The sequence below is a fragment of the Entelurus aequoreus genome, linkage group LG06 (assembly GCF_033978785.1).
Source record: "Entelurus aequoreus isolate RoL-2023_Sb linkage group LG06, RoL_Eaeq_v1.1, whole genome shotgun sequence".
Classification (NCBI taxonomy): domain Eukaryota; kingdom Metazoa; phylum Chordata; class Actinopteri; order Syngnathiformes; family Syngnathidae; genus Entelurus; species Entelurus aequoreus.
In genome coordinates this window covers 31,564,659-31,590,828 of record NC_084736.1, presented here as the reverse complement: position 1 = coordinate 31,590,828, position 26,170 = coordinate 31,564,659, and the positions used below count along the sequence as shown (strand labels likewise).

Sequence of the window (26,170 nt, the reverse complement as noted above, 5' to 3'; positions counted from 1 at the left end):
GGAACCTAGGTAGGTGACCTCATCTTTCCCGGGTTTGAACTCACAACCTACTGATCTCAGGGCGGACACTCTAACCACTAGGCCACTGAGTAGGTAGGTCCATGATGATGACTTCTGTTTTGTTTGATCAGCCATTTTACTGCCGTGTTACAGACACCGTTTGGAAACAATTAAGTAGGACTGCTTGTATCACGCATGATATCACAAATTTTAGATGCAAGCCGATATCATTATATACTTTTTTTTTCTTTTATCAGGCCAATATCGATGTCGGAAGAAGAAAACATTTCACATTAGTAAAGACTATAAACGGTACCTTTTGCCTAAAAAATTGTTGCAAGTACACCTCTGCATGACATTGTATCGTTATTAACATGAAAGAAAAAAAAGAAAAAAGAAATATAGATCAACATACAACAAAAATCATATATTAACATTGTTTTTAGTCTACCAGAAAAGATTGAAATTGCATCAATTAAATAAAAATAAAAAATAAAAAACTTAATTATACAATAAACCTTTTTTGATTGGCCATTTTATACTGAAAAATAACATTAAATTAACAAATAAAGCACAATATACAGTCGTGGTCAAAAGTTTACATACACTTGTAAAGAACATAATGTCATGGCTGTTGGTGCTGCTGCTGCATTGGTGCAGTTCAGCTAAATGTGTTGGTTTTCTGACATGGACTTGTTTCTTCAGCATTGTCCACACATTTAAGTCAGGACTTTGGGAAGGCCATTCTAAAACCTAAATTCTAGCCTGATTTAGCCATTCCTTTACCACTTTTGATGTGTGTTTGGGGTCATTGTCCTGTTGGAACACCCAACTGCGCCCAAGACCCAACCTCCTGGCTGATGATTTTAGGTTGTCCTGAAGAATTTGGAGGTAATCCTCCTTTTTTATGGTCCCATTTACTCTCTGTAAAGCACCAGTTCCATTGGCAGCAAAACAGGCCCAGAGCATAACACTACCACCACCATGCTTGATGGTAGGTATGGTGTTCCTGTGATTAAAGGCCTCACCTTTTCTCCTCCAAACATATTGCTGGGCATTGTGGCCAAACAGCTCAATTTTTGTTTCATCACCTTCTGGAAGAAAGTTCTGTGGTCAGATAAAAAAAAAACGTTGCTGTTTGGCCACAATATTATTGGAAATGTCATGATCCGTTATCCGGATCATGGCATGATTTATGTTGGTAATGTTTCTGTTTTAGTCTGTTTCCTGGGTGCACCCTCTTTCCCTGTTTACTGTTGGTTTCCATGGGCACTGATTCTCCTCACCTGTCTTAGTTTAGCAATTAGTGTTCCCACCAGGTGTTTTGGTTAATCACTCCCCTTTATAGTTTCCTGTCACCCAGCAATAGTAGCTGGGTCAATGTTTGCTGTAGGCAACATTTACGTTCTCCTGTTTTTTCTCCTCGCTATAGTAAGTTTGTACACACTAGCATTCCTCGTTTTTCACCATTGGTGACATTTTGTATTTTTTAGCTCCATGCTTGCTAGTATCCTCAGTTTGTATTTTTGATCCTGCCTTTCAAATAATTAAAAACCTTAATCTTACCTGCACGCCGCTCCTGCTTGTTGTCTGTATTGGAAGGAACGCTACCAGCGCAGCAATGCGCCCCCCAAGGCATAACAGATTGACCCAGCCAGACGAAGTGTTCCTGTCCGACAAGGACAAGCAAGATATCCTCCTGGAGCTCAGAGCGGAAGCCCGGCCATGGGAGTGCGAGGACGAAGTGGAGCTGTCAGAAGAAGATCTCCCTTCCAACGCTATGGTGGCATGGGGGCAACTTCTGGCGAAGTTGACGGACGCAGAAAGCCGCTTCCTCCCCCACTGGCAAGCCACCCGGATGTCCTCCTCAGCACTTTGCCCACAGGCATCTTCCCTTCACCCGGCCCAGTCAGGATCCACTACGTCTCCATCGATCTGTCAGCTTAATCCTGGTATGATTAACTCCCACCTTTCCGATTGGGATCTCGTCAAATGCCGCAAAGACTCGTGCCCGTCACGTGGTGACGTCACACCACCTGGTTCGCAAGGGCTCCGGCAGCGGCCCGGTGCAGCGCATGCGCAGAGGAGGTGCAAGACAGACCCTTTTCCCCCAACGTTGACTACCAGGCTCTTCCCGTGCAGCTTCTCCTCCCCTCAGACACCACCTGCAGGCAAGTGTCCAGCTCCCAGGCTTCCTGGAACCCTCCCGCCCGTGCCCTCTGCTCCTGTTGGACTCGCACAACCGCCCCCCCCACCAGCTCCATCTAGCATCTGGAATCTGCTTCCTAAGGGGGGGGCAGTGCTGGTTGCTTGTCAGCGGGGCAAGCAGACCTCCTTCCACTGAGGTTGCTGCCTGCCTCTCCTCCAGCGGGGGCGCTGTCGGCTTGGCCCCACTTCCTGCTCCAGTGCCGCAAAGCAAAGGGGACCCGCCAGAGAAGTACAGCGCAGCATGGATGGACGAATGGTACCAGGGGGTGCTAAAGAAGCTGGAGAGGGAGAACAGTCCTGTTTAATCCTGCAGCCACCTGCCACTCTGGCCCCGCCCATCCTGTCAGACGAGCCGCCTGCCTTGCCTCTAACTCCGCCCACGCCGGCAGACGAGCCGCCTGCCTTGCCTCTGACTCCGCCCACGCCGGCAGACGAGCCGCCTGCCTCGCCTCTGACTCCGCCCACGCCGACAGACGAGCCGCCTGCTTCGCCTCTGGCTCCGCCCACGCCGGCAGACGAGCCGCCTGCTTCGCCTCTGGCTCCCCTCACGCCGGCAGACGGGCCGCCTGCTTCGCCTCTGGCTCCGCCCACGCCGGCAGACGAGCCGCCTGCTTCACCTCTGGCTCAACCCACGCCGTCGCTTCCTGTTTCCACGGCGACAACGCCTCCTGTTTCCACGGCGACGACGCCTGCCTCGCCTACCACGCCTCTCGCGGCTTCCACGCCTGCCTCGCCTACGACGTGCCCACCTCCTCGTGTCCGGCGGGCCGCACCACGGCGCCGCCCACCTCCTCGTGTCCGGCGGGCCGCACCTCGGCGCCGCCCACCTCCTCGTCGTCTCTGGACTATTCATGGACGCCTTTGGCACCAACAGCAGCGACGCCCCAGACTTGGGTACAGCACTCAAAGACTGCTGAGGTTCTGGCGCCAGTCTCGTCCGCCTCCTCAACGGCCACAGACATGGCCGTTCCGAGGTCGCCCGCCTCGACGATTGCGGCGACAATCTACCCGCCGCCGCCACCTGACTTGTACCCGGTGGCTTAGGGGACACATGGCCTGGCGGCCCACCACCAAGTCCTACCTCCACCCTCCACCCCCCCGTGACTTTTGACTTATTCTGGGGTTTTTTTTGTAGGGGAGGGGTTTCTAGTTTCAGGCATGTGATTTGACCACAATGAAAAAGACTGAAAAAATTTCCGGGGGTCTGGGGGACGAAGGCCCCCAGCCAGGTCCAGGGCGGTGCCCTGGTGGGGGGACAAGTTTCCCCCCGAAGCTCCTGGTTTTTTACCAATTTAACATGCTAAAATTAACAAAGACAGCACCATTTGAAGAAAATGTTTTAGTGTTTAAAGACATGAAAACATCATTAATAGAACATACATAACCCAATTATAATAATGAATCACTGTATATGGTTCAGTCCCAACAGTATTTAGTCACTAATATTTACATCTTGTGTTCATTTCACATCCACAGGTGTCACATTGATCAGTGATATTATTTACAGTTTATTTACAGTATTACCACATTACTTCAGTTCACTTCAAACATTAGCTTTCTCGGAGAGCCCTAACATGAGCCTTCCTTGCAAATTTCTGAGCAGCCTGCATTTTCCTTTTGGTCTCTGCTTTTGTAGCTTCTTTTTTGGATTTTTGGATAAATATAACAAAATACCAAATGTAAACATTTCATTCTTTTCGCCAAAATAGGATATAAATTTATGAAAATAATTAAACATGTTTAGTATTGTTTACTCATATTTGAAAATAGGAAATAATAATAATGTGAGGACACTGACATATTGCATGAAACAAGTGTGAAAATATTTACCTTCAAGATTGTTACACCACTGACAATAGTTTTAAGAGACTACATAAGAACTTAATATTACAAAATAGTATTATATGCAAATGTATTTCAAATAAATTGTTAACTGGAGTCAATAATGCGACTCTTTGAATTTCTGTCATTTCATAATATATTTTCACATGGCTTTTTATTTTTAGAAAAACCCATTTATATTTCGCAAAGCAATAATTGGTTAATATTTAAAACAAACATGCGTATTTCGCAAGCAAATATTTTTTAGCTTACCTCATTATTAACAACCCTGTCTGCAACTGAAGTGGGTTGTGGGTGGATCTTTCCTCTCGATGTCACTTTCGGTTGACATCCAAAAGTACCAGCTAGTGAAAAGTTTGTTTTCCTTGCTTCAAGTTGTTACATATGTTTTTGGTGTTTCGCATGTACTTCCAAGCCTTGAAACCTCGTGATCCATAGTCAATATTATCATGACACCACGTGCACAAAACCTTTCCGGGACGAGCGATTTTCCGAATAAAATCACCGAACAAAGTCGTAACTTCCTTCTTCCCAACAGTATCAGTGATTTCCCTTTCCATCCAGTCCCATCGAAACTTATTTTTGACATGTTTATCAATTTCTTTTACTCGTAAAGCGTCCTTTCTCTCGAGAACCGACACCGTTTACATATGGAAAATGGCGGTAATAACCATTATGAAAGATGACGTTATTAACGTCATCATTCATAACAGATGTCCTGATTGGTCACAAGGAACATATCGACCAATCAACTACGGCGTAATATAAACTACGTCTCGAATCTTGATTTAGGGTCGGAAAAAAAAATGGTAAAACGGGAGATCTTTTTTTTTTCCCCCGAGATTAAAAAAGACGGAATTCCGACTTTAGACGGAAAAATCACATGCCTGTAGTTTGGGACGTCTGGGATCCGTCCCTTAAGGGGGGGGTTGTGTCATGATCCATTACCCGGATCATGGCATGATTTATGTTGGTAATGTTTCTGTTTTAGTCTGTTTCCTGGGTGCACCCTCTTTCCCTGTTTACTGTTAGTTTCCATGGGCACTGATTCTCCTCACCTGTCTTAGTTTAGCAATTAGTGTTCCCACCAGGTGTTTTGGTTAATCACTCCCCTTTATAGTTTCCTGTCACCCAGCAATAGTAGCTGGGTCAATGTTTGCTGTAGGCAACATTTACGTTCTCCTGTTCTTGTCCTCGCTATAGTAAGTATGTACACACTAGCATTCCTCGTTTTTCACCCTTGGTGAAATTTTGTGTTTTTTTTAGCTCCATGCTTGCTAGTATCCTCAGGTTGTATTTTTGATCCTGCCTTTCAAATAATTAAAAACCTTAATCTTACCTGCACGCCGCTCCTGCTTGTCGTCTGTATTGGAAGGAACGCTACCAGCGCAGCAATGCGCCCCCCAAGACGTAACAGGAAACTCAAGACAGCCATGACATTATGTTCGTTACAAGTGTATGTAAACTTTTGACCACGACTGTATAAACCACTTTAACCTACAAAATAAAAATGAATAAAACAATTTGTGCTCATGTTTTTTTCTATAAAAATGAGGAAGCCAGGAATAATGTCTACAATGAGCACATTTTGTCGTGCACAGCGGGGTTTGAAGCATACTGATACTGTTGAGTTAAAAACTCAGAAGTGTCAGTAATCATGGTCAACATCAGGGCAAACTACAATTCCCAGAATGCCAAGGTAAAATGGCCGCCAAATTACTAATTGAAGGCACCTGAAAAGGAAGGAGGTTCAGTCACTCATGCACCAAACAACCTCCATGGAAAGAACAGCAGCAAGCAACCACAACCGCAAGATCCACTCAAGTTTCCAAACACACCAATGGTCGGAATCGAAACAAAGAACCGGAACGGTATAGGAATCGTTCGAATTCAAACGATACGCAACCCTAGTTGTCCGTGGGTCCTTTTTGGAGGAAAAGAGTGGAACTTAACAGTTGTAAACCAGCGGAGCAGCCCTGGACTGAAGATTAAGGGCTTCAAGATCCAGAAAATCTGTGGACGCCGGAATAAAGGAAATAAAGATGGCCGAAGAGGTATTGGGGAAGCCAGTCAAGATCCTGAAGCAGGAGAGGACGATTGCCAAGAGCAGCTTCACCAAACATGCCAACTTAATCTCAAGAGGAGCAGACAGCATGCTGCAATCTGAACTAAAAGAGGAATTCGCAAAATTTGCCGACCGATTCAGGTCAGTGTTGGATGCAAACGAGGACTACAAGATTGGCCTGGAGGCTGACCTCAGAAAGGATGATCCAGAAGCGGAGCTTGATAAGCAGCAAGAGGATGAAATCCAAACCGCTATAAAAGAAGCCGAAGTTAAGATGGAGAAGATAAAGGACATTGTTCAAACCAGCCTGTGGGGAAGATATGGAAGAACTGAGCTGAAAGCTGCAATTGCTGAGTCAGAAGGCACCATTCAAAAGGCTGCAAATGTTCCAGTTGAAAGCAACAACATGGAAGGCTATGACGTTCACCTCACCTTACTAAATGAGACGATGAGTGCGACCATCCATGCCATGTCTGTTTGGGAGAAATGGATCCCTCAGCTGTCGAAAGACGAAATGGACGACAGACTTAAACAACTGAAAGCAGCACACCACAAGCTCAAGTTAAGAAAGGCTGAATTTGCCATTTCTAGAAGGCTGGCTGATCAAGGTGCAAGCGGCAGACCTGTCCAACCAACACCACCCATTGTGAGAATAAAACCTACTTCCCTACCCATCTTTCACGGAAGTAAAAGGGACTACCACAGGTGGAGGAAGGATTGGGAGAACCTGCAGAAGCAAGGGGAGCCCACTGGATCACCAGAAGTCCAGAAAATCCAGCTGTTGGAGAGCGTCAGTGAATCCATTGCCAAGGAACTAAGACTGTCCACCTACTCCACAGCAACAGATGTTTTCAGAGTCCTGAAAAACAGATACGGGAACAAATCAACAATCATAGTCGAAATCCTGGAAGAGTTGGATGAAATGCCACAAGTCAAGGGGAACCAGCCAAGGAGGGTCATTGACCTAATACAAGCTGTGGAGAAGGCCCTGGCTGACCTAACAGAGTTAGGAAACTCAGGAGCCATAAGGAACCCCCTGGTCATCAAGTCCATTGAAAGCAAGCTACTAGATTTCAGACAGAGAGACTGGCTGATGTTTATGATTAAGCCCACCAACAATGTAACCCCAGACAACCATTTTGATATGCTCTTGAAGTTTCTAAAGAACCAAGAGGAAATACTGGAACGACTTGAACAACTGAAGATTGTGGACAAAGCAGACAGGAGGCAAGAAAGAAAGTTTGCATATACCAGAGCCACAAATAAAGATGTTGATGAAGTTTGTGGTATCTGTGGTGATAGTGGACACACCAACAAGATATACTTCTGCAAGAAGTTTAAAAATAGCCTTGAAGAAGCTAGGAGCATGCAAGAAATGTTTGGGGCATCATGACACAGATGGTTACTGCAGAGACGATTTCTTATGCAGAAATTCATACTGCAAAAAGACAGGCAGTGCACCTGACCACCACTACTTCCTATGCCCGACAGCAGAGGCCAGAAGAGAAGGAGGCAAAGGTGAACAAGATGGAAAAATAAAATTCACAGAGAAACAGGAGGCCTTCTTTTCAAAACTTACCCCAGAACTGGCAGAGCAGTGCAGAAAGGCATTCACAAACAGAGCCTCAGTGACACTCAAATCAGCAGGCCAGTCTGAACTGCTGGAGGAGACTGGGCTGACTGAATTGCCTGTGATCATGATGCTGATGTTGGTAACAGCAAATGCAGGTCAGAAGATCGGCACACTAATAGACCTAGGATCCGACACAAATTATATAACTCACAAAGCTGCCAAAAGACTGGGCCTGAGAAGTGAAGATGTAACTCTGGTTGTACATGGAGTTGGAGGAATGACCATGAAGGTCAACACAAAACGGTACCTCCTGAAGGTCAGAGTAAAGACTCTCAAAGGAAGTGAACGAGCACATCAACTTGTCTGCTACGGCCTGGAGGAAATTGCTAAAGTCCATCAAGCAATTCAACCTGAAAAGTTAAAAAGCTTCTTCCCAGATGTCCAGCTCAAAGAGTTAAAAAGACCAGAAGAAGTTGAACTTCTCATAAGCCATCGAGAGGGAAGACTCGCACCCCAAAGACTAAAAGTCATCGGGGACCTTGTTTTGTGGGAAAGCCCACTTGGAAAGACAGTTGGTGGAGCACACCCTGACTTGCTCGAAGAAGTAGAAGTTGCAGCATATGGGTCAAGAACCCACTTTGCTCGCTCCATGAGAACTGCTGCTGTCCGATATCAGGAAATCACACTTCCAGCAACTGAGCCAGCCTGGCTACCCCAAGAAGATGTGCTTGTGATGACAGCAAGCCTGCCCAACTTTGCTCACCTACAGGATGAACGCAGAGTCATTGAAGAGGACAGCTCTGTGGATGACCTTTTGACCTCCCACAATGACCTGAACAGACTTGACCAAATCACAGCAGGAGATGAAGAGGTCTTAAAAGCTGGAGGTTTTTTCCTCAAACCATGGGTCCGGTCAGGGCAAAGTGGGAGGAAATTAACTGAAGCAGATGTCCTAAAGCCGGAGCCAGAGAAAACCCTCATTCTTCCAAACCAAATGAGGGAAGGAGAGAACAAAGCCCTGGACATCGGCTACCAAGTGGACAAAGACAAGATGTGCATGCTGACCGCAGTGAACTTTTCCAAGAGAAAGAAAAAGATGAGAGTTGGCAAAGATCTTCTTCAAGAGGCATTCTCAGCTGCACTCACCAGAGCTCAAGCTAATATGAGTCAGCAGAAAGAAGACCCACTGGCCACTCAGGAAAACAAAAGTCCCACTCAAGAGGCAAAACCCACTGTGCCAAGAAGGAAGTCCACTGGCTGGGTTAAACATGTTGTGGACAAAAAAAGATTCAGTAGCCTGACCAGACTGGTCAGAGTTATTGTCTGGACACCTCAAGCTGCCGAGCAGTGGCTGAAGAGGAAGTCAAACCCAAAACAGCCAAAGTGGGAGGCGACAACACCCAAGCAGGCTGGGTTGACTGGCAAAGAGCTCGAAGATGTGCTTGTGAGGACCTTTCCCAGCTATCCTGTCCCCATCAGGAAGGAAACTAACAAAGACAAACCAACAACAAGAACCAAGAAGCTCAAGCACAAAATCCCAGTCACTACCCTTCTGAGAGATGTCTGCCGCCTTGTCATTCTAATTCCCACTGAAGAACAAAGGAGTGAAGGACCTGTGACTTCATTGGGTTTAGAAACCATTAGGCCAAGTGGGAGGTGTTGAGTTAAAAACTCAGAAGTGTCAGTAATCATGGTCAACATCAGGGCAAACCACAATTCCCACAATGCCAAGGTAAAATGGCCGCCAAATTACTAATTGAAGGCACCTGAAAAGGAAGGAGGTTCAGTCACTCATGCACCAAACAACCTCCATGGAAAGAATAGCAGCAAGCAGCCACAACCGCAAGATCCACTCAAGTTTCCAAACACACCAATGGTCGGTGAATATGTTTTTTCATTTAATGGTTATCGAAATGCTTTGTTTGTTAAGCTTAACTTATACCTGCAAGCTTGTTAATTAGCTTACTGAACTCTCTTCATTTGTTTGTTTGAACTGCTGGGTTCAAATTGTACCACTGCATTACTGCATTTACCTTTTCAGTTTTGACTTCATACTGTTTGACCAGTTAAAAGCAAATTGTTTAAAGCACATGTAAAAGTTTAAAGCTTAAGCTAAAATGGCAAATGTTCAAAGTTAAAAGTACAAAATATTAATGCAAAGTTTAAAGGATAAAGTCATGTTTTTCTAAAAGTTAAAACATTATATAGAAAGTTTAAAACATTATTCAGAAGTTTAAAAGCATTTGTAAAAAGTTGTTTGAAAATACCTGTGTAATCACATTGTTAACATCTTTGTTTATGTGGTTTAAATGTTTACAACCTACTGACGATTTTGAAGATCAACTAAAAAGAAACCAACGATTCTTCAAGTTGGAAAAAATAAGTTGATCAATAGGAAATCGTGAGTTGTCCGTGGGTCCTTTTTGGAGGAAAAGAGTGGAACTTAACAGATACTGATAAAGCATGTTCCCTTGGGTCAGACGCCCTCCCCCATTTGAGAAGAACTGCTGTAGCTAAATACCAGCTGAGCATTAATATGAAATACAAAGGTGCAATGTGATTTGTGTGTTCATGAACAAACGTACGCAGGAGGTATTCAGCAGCATCCGCCTCGTAGTCAGCGTCCTCCGGAAAGTGATCAATCTTCTTACACACACCTCGGAAGGTTCCTGCGGGGGGAGAACAGGAGAACTTGCCATTAAATGTATGTCAAACACAGCCATCAATGTGCAGGTGTTCAACCACATCCATTACCAGAAAGTCATGAATATTACAAATCCCCAATAAAGGATGTGAAGCCAAAACCTTGTACTACTCTGGTCGAACCATAAGTACCTTAAATTGATCAATAATCACTGCAACACAACCATTGCAATCTAACACATTAAGACTTGGAGAGAGAGTACACCTTTGAATATAAAACACTGGACCTGACGCAGATAACAGAAATGGAAATTAACATTTAGTATCAGAGAGAAAATATCAATCAAGGTTTAATTGTATAACCCAGGGGTCGGCAACCCAAAATGTTGAAAGAACCATATTGGACCAAAAACACAAAATACTTGTAATAAACTGCTTTTATTAGAAGTCGTATAGATTCCTAAAAAGCTTATTGCACCTTTACAACTACTCCAAGATTCAGCGGCACGTGTCCTGATGAAGACCAGAAGGCGGGCTCTCACCAGTTTTAAAATCTCTGCATTGGCTTCCCGTGTAATGACATTTTAAGGTTCTTCTTAGGGTTTATAAATGTTTTTATGGTATTAGGCCTTCTTATCTTTCAGATTTGCTTTTACGTCTACGAACCTTCACGGGCCTTGAGATCCCCCGGCGCTCATCTCCTAATTATAATTATTCCAAAGGATGGCATCTTTCAAACGCTATGGCCCCCGTCGATGGGACAGCTTGTCGGAGGACCTGAGGGCTTTGGAGAATGTTCAAGTTTTTAAGAGCAGGCTTAAGACCCACCTCTTCGATTTGACTTTTACCTAATATTAATTATTTTATTAAAGTAATTTGTATTTTGCTTTTTATCTTATTAGTTATGCAATATTTTATTTATTTATACTTATTTTTTAAAATATATTTACTGTTTTTTTATTTTTATCTTCACATGTTTTACTTGTATTTTATCCTTTATTTCTGCTCATGGGTCGTACTATTTTACAGCTTTTTTTTTTTACTTTCCAGCGTTCCTCAGAGGGAGTCATCTGCCTCAGGGGTTATGTGGGGGCGCTTTGTGTCAGCGTCTTGGTGGCTGTGGTCTGATGACCTCCTGGTGCAGATGGCTCTTGTGATAGTGTTTACTCACATGTCTCCTCTGTACTCAGCCATGCATTCATTTGTTTGTTTACAAAACCCAAAACCAGTGAAGTTGGCACGTTGTGTAAATGGTAAATAAAAACAGAATACAATGATTTTTAAATCTTTTTCAACTCATATTCAATTTAATAGACTGCAAAGACAAGATATTTAATGTTCCAACTGAGAAACACATTTTTTTATTTGCAAATAATCATTAACTTAGAATTTAATGGCAGCAACACATTGCAAAAAAGTTGGCACCGGGGCATTTTTACCACTGTGTTACATGGCCTTTCCTTTTAACAACACTCAGTAAACGTACATTTTTTAAGCTTTTCAGGTGGAATTCTTTCCAATTCTTGCTTGATGTACAGCTTAAGTTGTTCAAAATGGAAGTAGAATTGTCTCACATCAACTTATATATATCAATATGATATTAATACCTATGCATATATTAATAAATATACAAATACAAATGTGATATACAAATACATAAATAATTTGTATAAATAAAGACGTATTTGTAAATATATTTTTGAGATTTGAAAATATATACAAATAAAATGTATAAATATAAAAATGTGACATACAAATAAATAAATAATTTGTATAAATAAACATGTATTTGTAAATATAGTTTTGAGATTTGAATATAAATATGCTTGATTTTGAATTTGTATATGTGGATCACTTTTTTGCTTTTGTGTCGATGAGACATTCCTACCACAAACCAGATGCACAAATAAATGTGGAGTTACTCACTCCCCTGAACAACCAGCAGAGGGCACTGCAGCCAGAGCGGTCTGGGTCACAGACATGGTCAGACACTGGCGAGCCAATCAGAGGCACACTAGGGAGGGTCATATAGTGGATTAAATGGATGGGTAAGTAATAATTAGTATTGATAACTGTTTCAGGTGTGTTGTAGTAGTGCCATGGTTATATCTACTAGATAGTTTAGTCAGTCACTCAGCTTTTACAGGTGTTGATGTGACGACGACGTCTAGCAACATCCAAAATATCTAACAAAGTAAAAGTGGAAGTAGGAGAAAATAAAATATCCTCCAGTAATGTACAGATACAGCATTTCAGTACTACTACTACTAGTGAAGTAGGCCTTAATAGCCTTGGCCTTAGCTCTACTTCGTTAGCTGCTAGCTGTTAACTTGCACTTACAGATGTAACGATGAGCTGTAGTTACTGAGAGTGGTTTTCTGAAGTGTTCCTGAGCCCATGTGGTGATATCCTTTACACACTGATGTCACGTTTTGATGCAGTACCGCCTGAGGGATCGAAGGTCCGTAATATCATCGCTTACATGCAGTGATTTGATCAGATTCTCTGAATCTTTTTATGAGATTACGGACCGTAGATGGTGAAATCCCTAAATTCCGTGCAATAGCTCATAGAGAAATGTTGTTCTTAAACTGTTCAACAATTTGTTCATGCATTTGTTCACAAAGTGGTGACCCTCGCCCCATCCTTGTTTGTGAATGACTGAGCATTTCATGGAAGCTGCTTTTATACCCAATCATGGCACCCACCTGTTCTCCTGTGGGATGTTCCAAATAAGTGTTTGATGAGCATTCCTCAACTTTCTCAGTCTTTTTGCCACTTGTACCAGCTTTTTTGAAACATGTTGCAGGCATCAAATCCCAAATGAGCTAATATTTGCAAAAAATAACGAAGTTTTCCAGTATGAATATTACATATCTTGTCTTTGCAGTCTATTCAATTGAATATAGGTTGAAAAGGATTTGCAAATCATTGTATTCTGTTTTTATTTACCAGTTACACAACGTGCCAACTTCACTGGTTTTGGGTTTTGTACAGTGGCATTCTTTTTGTATTGTTTCGGTTTCACAAGTTCCTCAGTAAATTCACCAAAACGTCACTGTGGAGTTATTGTGTCTGTTTAGCTGATTGGAGAGCTAACTTCCGCAGCTAGTGGGTCCATGACGATGACTTCTGTCTTACTTGATCAGCCGTTTTACTGCCGTTTTACAGACACCGTAACAATTAGTGTATGTAAGAAAAACATTTACAGAATATTTCAGTGTAAATAACTCATTTCACAACGTATATATCTGCGGCTTATAGTCTGGTGCGTCTAATATCTGGAAAAAATTATTTTGTCTAAAATTTGGCGAGTGCTGCTTAAATACCGGTGCGCTCTATACTACGGTAAATCGTTTTTTTTTTTAAATGACAATCCCTGTAATTATTGCATATTTCTAAAAATAAAAAGGGAGCAATGAAGTAGCAAAAAATGTTTAATCTTTCCCCTGATTGCTAATAATCAAATGCTAATAATCAAATGTAAACAATCAAATGCAGATACTTTTTCCTATGCCTTCTGATCTCTCTCTCTCTCTCTCTATGTCCACTACTTGCTGTCCATATCCTACCCCCCCCCCCCTCCGCACCCCTGATTGTAAATAATGTAAATAATTCAATGTGATTATCTTATGTGATGACTGTATTATGATGATAGTATATATGATAGTATATATCTGTATCATGAATCAATTTAAGTGGACCCCGACTTAAACAAGTTGAAAAACTTATTCGGGTGTTACCATTTAGTGGTCAATTGTACGGAATTTGTACTTCACTGTGCAACCTACTAATAAAAGTCTCAATCAATCAATCATAGTGAACAATGGCACGCACACACACACACACACACACACTTGTATTTGTTACCTTCTTGAGACCGCCAAAAAATGGCATATTACAGTATGTCTCTACACTGTAAAAAAAAAAAGTTGAGAAAACGCAAATTTTCAAGGCAACATGATGCAAAAAGATTTTTGCGTTTTCTCAACTTTTGACTACTGCTGGCCAGACACTGTTTTGGTAGTTAAACATAGTGAAACCTTATTTCTGAGTCTGACTAACTTGAAAATTATAATTAGTCCAACAATTGCAAATCGTATTTCACTATTTAGTAGTAATCAAAAGTTGAGAAAACGCAAAAGTCTTGTTGCATCATGTTGCCTTGAAAATGTGCGTTTTCTCAACTTTCTTTTTTTTTACAGTGTATATACATATTTATTTATTTATTTTAATTAATTTGGGCCAAAGGGGCACATTTCAATTTCATTCCACACACTTGTTATCACATATGTTGGCCAGAGGAGGAGCACTTCAAATTTTTACACACACTTGTTATTTCATATGTTGACAAAAATGATTCCCGGGCGCGGCCACCGCTGCTGCTCACTGCTCCCCTCACCTCCCAGGGGGTGATCAAGGGTGATGGGTCAAATGCAGAGAATAATTTTGCCACACTTAGTGTGTGTGTGACTATTATTGGTACTTTAACTTTAACCAGAGGGGGAGCATTTTTATAACCGGCACACAGTCAATTTGAAAAATCTCTCCTTTTCAGGCCCACCCTCATTTTGATAGATTTTACCACCAGGGGTGCAAATGATCATCTATTTTTTGTTTATTGTCAGGTGCTTAAAGGCCTACTGAAACCCACTACTACCGACCACGCAGTCTGATAGTTTATATATCAATGATGAAATCTTAACATTGCAACACATGCCAATACGGCCGGGTTAACTTATAAAGTGCAATTTTAAATTTCCCGCCACACTTCCAGTTGAAAACGTCTAGATATGATGACGTATGCGCGTGACGTCAACGGTTGATACGGAAGTATTCGGACCCATTGAATCCAATACAAAAGGCTCGGTTTTCATCCCAAAATTTCACAGTATTCTGGACATCTGTGTTGGTGAATCTTTTGCAATTTGTTTAATGAACAATGGAGACTGCAAAGAAGAAAGCTGTAGGTGGGATCGGTGTATTAGCGGCGGACTACAGCAACACAACCAGGAGGACTTTGAGGATAGCAGACGCGCTAGCCGAACGACCTCACCTTGACTTCCTCCGTCTCCGGGCCGCCAACCGCATCGGTGATTGGGTGAAGTCCTTCGTCGCACCGTCGATCGCTGGAACGCAGGTGAGCACGGGTCGTGATGAGCAGATGAGGGCTAGCGTAGGTGCAGAGCTAATGTTTTTAGCATAGCTCTGTCGAGGTTCCGTAGCTAAGTTAGCTTCAATGGCGTCGTTAGCAACAGCATTGTTAAGCTTCGCCAAGCTGGAAAGCATTAACCGTGTATTTACATGTCCAGAGTTTGGTAGTATTGTTGATCTTCTGTCTATCCTTCCAGTCAGGGACTTATTTGTTTTGTTTCTATATGCAGTAAAGCCCGATGTTATCACGTTAGCTCAGTAGCTAAAGAGCTTCACCGATGTATTGTCGTGGAGATAAAAGTCACAGTGAATGTCAATTTCGCGTTCTTGACTCTCATTTTCAAGAGGATATAGTATCCGAGGTGGTTTAAAATACAAATCCGTGATCCACAATAGAAAAAGGAGAGAGTGTGGAATCCAATGAACCCTTGTACCTAAGTTACGGTCAGAGCGAAAAAAGATACGTTCTGCACTGCATGCTAGTCCTTCACTTTCATGTTCCTCATCCACAAATCTTTCATCCTCGCTCAAATTAATGGGGTAATCGTCGCTTTCTTGGTCCGAATCTTTCTCGCTGCTGGTGTAAACAATAGCAAAATGTGAGCAGTCCTTCCTCCGGTGTTGTCACACTACTTCCGGTAGGGGCAAGGCTTTTTTTTATCAGAGACCAAAAGTTGCGAACTTTATCGTCGTTGTTCTATACTAAATCCTTTCAGCAAAAATATGGCAATATCGCGAAATGATCAAGTATGACACATAGAATGGATCTGCTATCCCCGTTTAAATAAAAAAAAATCATTTCAGTAGGCCTTTAAGGCCGATGACAAAGGAGTCAAGGACCACAGATGGCCCCTGTGCCGCACTTTGGGCAACCAGCTGTAGAAGCTAACTGTTAATGGCCACTATAGTCTTAGTACCGTAGTGTATTTGTTCATCCTACGGTCACGTCTTACGCCGGCACCGGAGGTTGTAAAATCGTCTGTTCACCTGGCGGGTTTTTTCGGGGATGAATAGGGAAGTCCTTCTTTAGCTGCAGTCTTGTTTTATCATATATTGCTGCCTTTGCACCTTTTGATGTTTACTTTTGTATACACATTAAATCAACCAAAAAATCCTAACTTTGGAGCAATGTTCACAGACTCTAGTATTTGGCTCTCTATTAGATGCAATGGTTTTCCGTATTGGGACCATGATTTTGGTCCTAACTTGTTCACACCTCCTCATATGGAAGGTACTTTTCCTTGTTGATGTATCAAGAAGGGTAGAAATACAAGAACAATCACACACACACACACACACACGCACACACACACACACACACACACACACACACACACACACACACACACACACACACACAAGCGCATCTACCAAGGAGTCAAATATCAGACATAAAAGATCAAATAAGTAAGCAATAGATGACAGATGATGCAGGACAGGTAACCTTCAGGCTATTTGGAGGAAACACTAATGAAAAGTCTTATCACAGCCGCCACACACATGCACGATTACACGGTGCAGACACACGTGCAGACACACACACACACACACACACACACACACACACACACACACACACACACATACACACATGCTAAGGCAGGCATCAAGTGTGCCTACACACCAAGCGAGCTCATTAAAGTGATACATTAACACCATCAATCATGCATGTAAGTGAAAGCCTCTGGATTATTTATAGTGTGTGTGTGTTTGTCTTGTATCGACTCGGCTGCGGATCAGCCAGAGAGTGACTCATCCTCCTTTGTGGAAGTCCTCCGGCGGTGGCACGCGCACCCCTCCGCACGCCTCGCCGCCGTACAGGTGGGAGTGTGTGCGTGCTCGTGCACCGGCTTAATTCCTTCCCATCATCCTGTCCCATTCACACATGGTCAACGCCACGGGGGATAAGGGAGGGGGAGGTGACGCTTTGGGGGTGAGCTGAAGGAGGATGGAGGAAAGGAGCCAGGAAGTGCTGGTGAAAGAGGTTTGGCGATAAAATGTGCTGCTGATTTGCATGTGAAGGCTTCACTTCCTCCGTAAAGTCATCATGGCCTGGCACCTACAGTGGACTCGTGTCAAGTTGGCCCCAAAAACCTGGTCCACATCTGCCCAAACCAGTCCCGGCCATTTGTGCTGCAAAGTTTTTTGTCCAACTCTTGTAGTTTTTTCATGAAAAATTGAAGGATGCAACATTTTGCACATTCAAAATGCCAAAAGAAAACCAGTGCACATCCGTTTATGCTAAAGTAGCTGAACAAAACATCCATGTTAGCATTGTTTTATTGGTGACAAAGGAAATTAGTATAACAATACCCCGCCTTCCGCCCGATTGTAGCTGAGATAGGCTCCAGCGCCCCCCGCGACCCCAAAGGGAATAAGCGGTAGAAAATGGATGGATGGTGGGAATACTTGACACATGCTAACTGTTAGCATGCGAACGTTGTTTTTGTTTGTTTTTTCAATTTTGCAGCTGAACCCCTCAGACTAATGCCAATGCTAATTGTTAGCATGTTAACATTCCAGCATACTAACATTAACATGTTAACTTGTTAGGCAATTTTGCAGCCAGTGTGTGTGTAATTTCTCACTACTTTATTGCCATGATTTCACAAAATTATACAATAGTGTGTCCTTTAATATTGTCCCGTTTTTATTTTTCGAAACAAACAAAAAAAACTGCCTCACAGTCTTTTAACTCTGTACTTGATACACGTTAAGTGTTAGCATGCTCACTTGTTTAACTCATTTTAGATGCAGACGCTTTATAGTTATATGACTTGGCGCATTCAAACTGTTAGCATGATAACGTTGACATTCTAAAATGCTAAAATGTTGTTTTTTTTCCAATTTTGCAGCCGAATCCCTCACTCTAATGCCAATGCTAATTGTTAGCAGGTTAACATTCCAGCATACTAACATTAACATGTTAACTTGTTAGGCAATTTTGCAGCCAGTGTGCGTGTAATTTCTCACTACTTTATTGCCATGATTTCACAAAATTATACAATAGTGTGTCCTTTAATATTGTCCCGTTTTTATTTTTATTTAACAAACAAAAAAAACTGCCTCACAGTCATGTTCGTACTTGATACACGCTAAGTGTTAGCACGCTAACTTATTTATCTCATTTTAGATGCATACGCTTTATAGTTATATGACTTGGGACTTGGCGCATTACAACTGTTAGCATGCTAACGTTGACATTCTAGCATGCAATTTTTGTATTTATTTTTTTGCCAATTTTGCAGCTGAATGCCTCAGACTCATAACTTGGTGCTTGACACATTGTAATTGTTAGCATGTTAACATTCTAGCATACCAACATTATCATGTTGGCAATTTTGCAGCCAGTGTGCGTGTTTTTACTTTGTCTTTAGAATGGGCCAATAAAAAACACATTGGACACACCTGTTCTAAACATAACTTGTGCTATTTTACCACAAGCGTGTGTCTTCGTTGTCAAGTTGTGTTCCACTTTGAGCACCATGTGGAAAAAAAAGTTCAAGTATTCTTTTGGCACTCAGCCCAGAGTTAAAATAATTTGGCAGTTTAAAAACAGGTCAGAACTATAATGTTTTTTAAATAGGTCTAGACGTTACTCGGCACTTCATAATGGAAATAATCAACTGGCGAGATGGAATAAGGGTGAGCTGTCACACTGTTTGACCAATCAAAAAGGAGCTCTGGTGATGTCATCAACACGTCCTTAATGACGGGGGATTTATTTAACAGTATAAACATGTCTTATCACGGTTACCGTGACCAAAATGATCACGGTTATCCTTATTACATATTGTTGAACGTGCGCAAAAAGTACTTATACACACACTAAAATATTTTAACCAAATGTTTAAAAAAAAAAAGAATACACACAATATACTTTCTTGGCAGAAGGAACAAATATTGATCTGGCTTTTATTTCTCTGTTTAAATATGTTTATATTCTTCCATTTTATTATGTAAATATTTTAGAATATTTTCTTTTAATGAGTGCAAATGAGTTATACATACAGCAATGTTAATATTTGATATAAGGTTTTAGAATGGCCTTCCCAAAGTCTTGACTTAAACGTCGGGACAATGCTGAAGAAACAAGTCCATGTCAGAAAACCAACAAATTTAGCTGAACTGCACCAATTTTGTGAAGAGGAGTGGTCAAAAATTCTACCAGAAGCTTGTGGATGGCTACCAAAAGCGCCTTATTGCAATGAAACTTGCCAAGGGACATGTAACCAAATATTAACATTGCTGTATGTATACTTTTGACACAGCAGATTTGGTCACATTTTCAGTAGACCCATAATCAATTCATAAAAGAACCAAACTTCATGAATGTTTTTTTGTGACCAACAAGTATGTGCTCCAATCACTCTATCACAAAAAAATACGAGTTGTAGAAATTATTGGAAACTCAAGACAGCCATGACATTATGTTCTTTACAAGTGTATGTAAACTTTTGACCACGACTGTATATACACACAACGACTGTATACACACACACACACACACACACACACACACACACACACACACACACACACACACACACACACACACACACACACACACACACACACACACACACACACTAATTATATTAATGCAATGGATATATGATTAATAATTAATATAAATGGATATCAAGAGTATGTAAAAGTTAGACTCCTACCTTGTTTACTTCTGTGACGACCTCCTTTTAAAGTTGTGTTAACAATCTGAAATATCAACCATCTAAAACGTGCCAAACATGGATAAGTCTGAAGAGTGTTTTGCATTTTGCCCACCATGCATTGTAGTAGATTTAAATGGGTGTAATTTTGAATTAATTATGGTGCTGAAATTTTTTTTTTAATAATATCCACAAAGTTTAGTGAGCAGGTTGTTTTATGCAAGACTGTGTGTTGATTTTCTGTGTTGATTGCGATTTTTTCTGCGCCATGAGTGGGAAATAATAATAATAATAATACCTGGGATTTATATAGCACTTTTCTAAGAACCCAAAGTCGCTTTACATGTTAAAAACCCATCATTCATTCACACCTGGTGGTGGTAAGCTACTTTCGTAGTCACAACTGCCCTGGGGTAGACTGACGGAAGCGTGGCTGCCAATTTGCGCTTACGGCCCCTCCGACCACCACCTATCATTCATTCAACATTCATTCACCGGTGTGAGTGGCACCGGGGGCAAGGGTGAAGTGTCCTGCCCAAGGACACAACAGCATGGTAAGAGGCGGGGAGCGAACCTGCAACCCTCAGGTTTCTGACACGGGCGCTCTACCCACTACGCCATGCCGCCCCAGCTCACCCTTATTCCATCTCGCCGAAAGGTTGTTTGGATTGGGTCATATAACTAAATGCTGTGCAAAGCACAATTCAATGTAAAATTTATTTTCATTGACCCATTTTACTCATAATATCCACAAGTTGGCGGCAAACTTAAATCAATTAGACTGTAAGACATCTAAAGAAAAAAAGAGGTTACAGATTCCTTATTAAACTTGTGACATTTCGCGGGCCACACTGAAGATCTGATTTTAACTATCAAGCTAGCGCCAGTCAGTCTGTGAGTTTTCCAAAGTGCAGTTATAAATCTCGGGTTTTCAATGATATTAATTCCAAATGGTTATACTAACCGCCGGGAGTTTTGCCGCGGTGTATTCTTCCATCCCAATATGGGTACCACATGTTAACATTGGCACAAAGTAGTCCCCATCATCCAGGTCTCCCTTCATGCATGAAGATAAGAAGTGGATATAACGCCATCTAATTCTCCCTCTGAGCAAGGCAGGTAGGGTTGCCTGCAGGAAGTACAGAATGTGCAGAACTGCACGACCCACGTGGTGGGGAAAGGCGGCTAGAGTGCTAAAGTGCAAACCCTATGAAGCTAATTACTTGCAGTGGAGTTTGCTCATTAAACAGGACCAAACATTTGATGTAGCGCTGCCTGGATCTGACAGACGGCACCTTTGATGTGGAGCTGCTGCAGACAGCTGCTGGTCTGCACTGCAAACTCGATCAATACATTGTACTGCTACACCACCTGCCTATCCTTCACAATCATTATGAGGGACAAGATGTCTTCATTTGGGGGATTTTAAAGGTGATAAAAACGCTTGGAAGATGTGAGTAATAAGTCACTGTGTAGCCTTCAAAGCCTCAAAAACAATTACAAAAACCCTCCATCAACATCTTATATACACACTGCAAGTATACATATATATATATATATATATATACATATATATATATATATATATATATATATATATATATATATATATATATATATATATATATATATATATATATATATATATATATATATATATATACTGTATATATATATATATATATATATATATATATAAAGTAGTAACAGACACCGTCATAACAATATGTACAAACCCCGTTTCCATATGAGTTGGGAAATTGTGTTAGATGTAAATATAAATGGAATACAATGATTTGCAAATAATTTTCAACCCATATTCAGTTGAATATGCTACAAAGACAACATATTTGACGTTCAATCTGATAACAATTTTTTTTTTTGCAAATAATCATTAACTTTAGAATTTGATGCCAGCAACACGTGACAAAGAAGTTGGGAAAGGTGGCAATACATACTGATAAAGTTGAGGAATGCTCATCAAACACTTATTTGGAACATCCCACAGGTGAACAGGCAAATTGGGAACAGGTGGGTGCCATGATTGGGTATAAAAGTAGATTCCATGAAATGCTCAGTCATTCACAAACAAGGATGGGGCGAGGGTCACCACTTTGTCAACAAATGCATGAGCAAATTGTTGAACAGTTTAAGAAAAACCTTTCTCAACCAGCTATTGCAAGGAATTTAGGGATTTCACCACCACTGCTCCCCAAGGGGATGGGTCAAATGCAGAGGACAAATTTCACCACATCTAGTGTGTGTGTGACAATCATTGGTACTTTAATCTTTAATCTACGCTCCGTAATATCATCAAAGGGTTCAGAGAATCTGGAGAAATCACTGCACGTAAGCAGCTAAGCCTGTGACCTGCAACAACACGGTTAATGTTGTCCCGACTGGCGAAGACTAGCAATGCTACTGCTAGCGTCGCCATCGAAGCTAACTCGGCTACCGGCTCATCTCAGCTCAAGCTCACCTGTGCTCCAGCGGTCGGCGGCTCGGCGAAGGACTTCGCCCCGTTCATCGACACGGTCGGAGGCTCGGCGGCGGCGGTGGAGGACGACCCGGTCATCAGAGAAGGCAGCGACTCAGCGGCGGTGAACGACGCGGCGGCTGCGGTGGACGGCGACCCAGACATCGGTGATTGCGGGGAACTGCACGAGATGGCGGGGGTCCACGCGACCTCTCCCCGGTCCCGGACGGTCGAGGACGCGGCATACACAGGATTTAGAGGCGCCTTTACACAAACATTTTCGTTATTCTCTTTCTCTTTGTCTTCAAAAAAGCCCGCCAAAAGGAAACCCAACCCATCCCCCAGCAACCCTACCTGGCTTCCTCCTCCCTCTCCCTCCCCTCCCCCCTTCTCTCCCTCCCCCTTCACCTGGAGGACGATCAATATGCCTCTCTCTCCTCTCTCTCCTTGCTCTTCAACTGCAACAGCAATAATAACCAACAATTTTTCTGGTCAGTACCACAACACAGCGGACTCTGATGCTCTTTTTGGTTCCAGTGGACTACACATCATCCACCTTAATGTGAACAGCCTCTCTGGAGCCAAACTCGACCAAATCAGAGAAATGTTCCTCAACACGAAGGTAAAAATCTTGTGTTTCTCTGAAACCAAATTTGATCAAAGTATTTCTGACTCAGAGATAGAAATACAAAACTTTTCGGTTATCAGAAAGGATAGGAATAAACACGGTGGGGGCGTTTGTATGTATATTCACCAGGATATTAAATACATAACTCGCACTGATCTTAACCACAATGACCTGGATTCTGTGTGGGCGGAAATCAAATTTAAAAATGCTAAGCCGGTACTAATAGGGACTGTTCATAGACCCCCTAATCAGAGTGATTTCTATGGGGCTTTGGAAGAATGCTTGGCGGGGACAGACAACATGGAGAAAATTATAACTGGGGATCTGAACACAGATATCCAACGCAAAGATGCGCCTGTCTTCAGATCCTTCAGCAAGTTTTGTAATCTGCACGGTCTTTCCCAGCTAATAGCGCTACCCACAAGGGTGTGTGATTCCACCCAATCAACCATAGATCTCATTCTCACTTCAGACCGGCCTAAAATAAAAAATAGTGGGGTCATGATCTGTGGTCTTAGCGACCACTATCTAACCTTCTGCACCCGTAAAATAGCTAAACCTAAAGCCAATGGCCACATAACAGCCCAATCCAGATCCCTCAAAAAATATTCCAATGACAATTTCAATTTAAAATTAGATGAGTGGGACTGGTCCCCTGTGCTCGCGAGCAACCTGGTCGATGTCGCTTGGGATCGCTTCAAAACGGCGTTCCTAAAGATACTAAATGACATGGCTCCCGTTAAAACAGTCAGGATCAAAGCCCGCTCGGAACCATGGATGAATCCGGACCTATTAGCTGCCATAAAAGACAGAGACAGGAAATACTCTGAATACCAAAAATGTAAAACAGAAGTAGATAAACAACCCAATAATATCAACCTCAAATTACTCCTTTCAACTCTCAAAAAGCAATGCAATAAATTAAGAAATAAGTCAACCAACCTGACTAAATCCTTAAAAAAAAATTACATTTACGACAAAATGGAGGGAAACACGAATAAGCCACGTGAGCTCTGGAAAATTCTCAACAACCAGCTTCCTGGTTGCAGCCAGAAACTTAAAACAAGACTCACCAACATCAGCATCAAGGAGGGTGACTCCCTCATTACAGACAAAATGGAGGTAGCTAGCAGACTTAACATCTTTTTCACCAGCATAGCCGCAACTCTTGTCAACAAGCTGTCCCACCACTCTGGTCGCTTTGGTGTAGAACACATTAAAGCCTTCTACAGAAAGCTAGGTGTATCCAATGATGATTTCAAATTAGAAATGGTCACAGCTGATGAGGTGTTTAAAAAATTGAGCGCGCTCCACCCTAACAAGGCCACCGGCCTTGATAATATTCCCTCCAGATTCCTCAGGGACTCTGCCTCCATCATTGCCCCGATCATCACGCACATAATAAACCTATCAATTACACAAGGCCAAGTACCAAAAGATTTTAAGATAGCAAGAGCAACTCCCCTCTTTAAAAAAGGAAGCAAATTGGAACCTGGCAACTACCGACCTGTTTCTATTCTCAGCTCCATTTCGAAAGTAATGGAGAAAATAGTTTATGAACAGGTCGATAGTTACCTTGCCACTAATAAACTCATGTACAAATTCCAATCCGGCTTCAGAACTAACCACTCCACTGAAACATGCCTTCTCTATCTGACCGACCACATCAAACATGAGGTGGACGCGGGCAAATACTGCGGCATGGTCATGCTGGACCTTCAGAAGGCCTTTGACAATCGGATTTAACAAAACCTCTTGGAGCTGGATGCAATCTTACTTGGAGGGGAGGGAGCAGGTGGTAGAGGTGAACGGCACCGTGTCCCCCCCCTCTCGGTGAGCTGTGGAGTCCCCCAAGGCAGTATATTGGGACCTTTACTGTTCCTAATATACATAAACGACATGTCATCGGCATGCGACTGTGAATTGTTTTTGTTTGCGGATGACTCTGCCTTGCTGGTATCCGGCAAGGACAAGTCACAGGTGGAGAAAATCCTCAGTGCTGAGCTCTGTAGAACTTGCACCTGGCTCGCTGACAACAAGCTATCCATCCACTTGGGTAAAACAGAATCCATCCTGTTTGGGTCCCACATCAAACTTAAGAGAGTCAATGACTTCACCATAAAAGTAGGTGACAGTGTCATCACCAGGAAAGATGAGGTCACCTACCTAGGTTCCATTCTGGAGGCTAACCTTTCCTGTGATAAAATGGCAACCAAGGTAATCAAAAAGGTTAACCAACGAACGAGATTTCTCTACAGAATTTCCTCTCTGGTCAACAAAAGCACCTTGAGGATTCTGGCGGGAACTCTCGTTCAACCCTTTTTCGATTACGCATGCACCTCCTGGTCCCCTAGCACCTCCAAAACCCTCAAATCTAAACTCCAAACATCTCAGAACAAGCTAGTCAGGTTACTTCTAGACCTCCACCCCAGATCCCACCTCACTCCTACCCACTTCTCTAAAGTGGGCTGGCTCAAGGTGGAGGACAGAGTTAAACAACTTGCACTGAGCCTAGTCTATAAAATCCGCTACACCTCCCTGATATCGAAGTACATGTCAAACTACTTCCTTAACGTAAATGACCGCCATAACCACAACACCAGGGGGTGCTCCACTAACCACGTTAAACCCAGATTCCGAGCTAACAAAGGTCTTAACTCATTTCTATGCCACATCAATGTGGAATGCGCTCCCAACAGGTATAAAAGAAAGGGCATCTCTATCCTCCTTCAAAACCGCAATAAAAGTTCACCTCCAGGCAGCTACAACCCTAAACTAACACCCTCCCTGGATTGCTAATAATCAAATGTAAACAATCAAATGCAGATACTTTTTCTTTTTCATATGCCTTCTGATCTCTCTCTCTCTCTCTCTATGTCCACAACTTGATGTCCATATCCCCCCCCCCCAC

At 42.4% G+C, this 26,170-nt stretch overlaps 1 protein-coding gene across 2 annotated transcripts in view; it reads right to left on the bottom strand.

Annotated features, from left to right (window-relative positions):
- The window catches only part of cacng3b (calcium channel, voltage-dependent, gamma subunit 3b), a 144,968-nt gene that overhangs the window by 47,171 nt on the left and 71,627 nt on the right, over positions 1 to 26,170 (bottom strand). For both annotated transcript variants that reach the window (XM_062050511.1, XM_062050512.1), the window contains one exon: positions 10,274 to 10,357. In XM_062050511.1, coding sequence (XP_061906495.1) covers positions 10,274 to 10,357 — 84 coding nt within the window. The remainder of the gene's footprint in view (positions 1 to 10,273; positions 10,358 to 26,170) is intronic.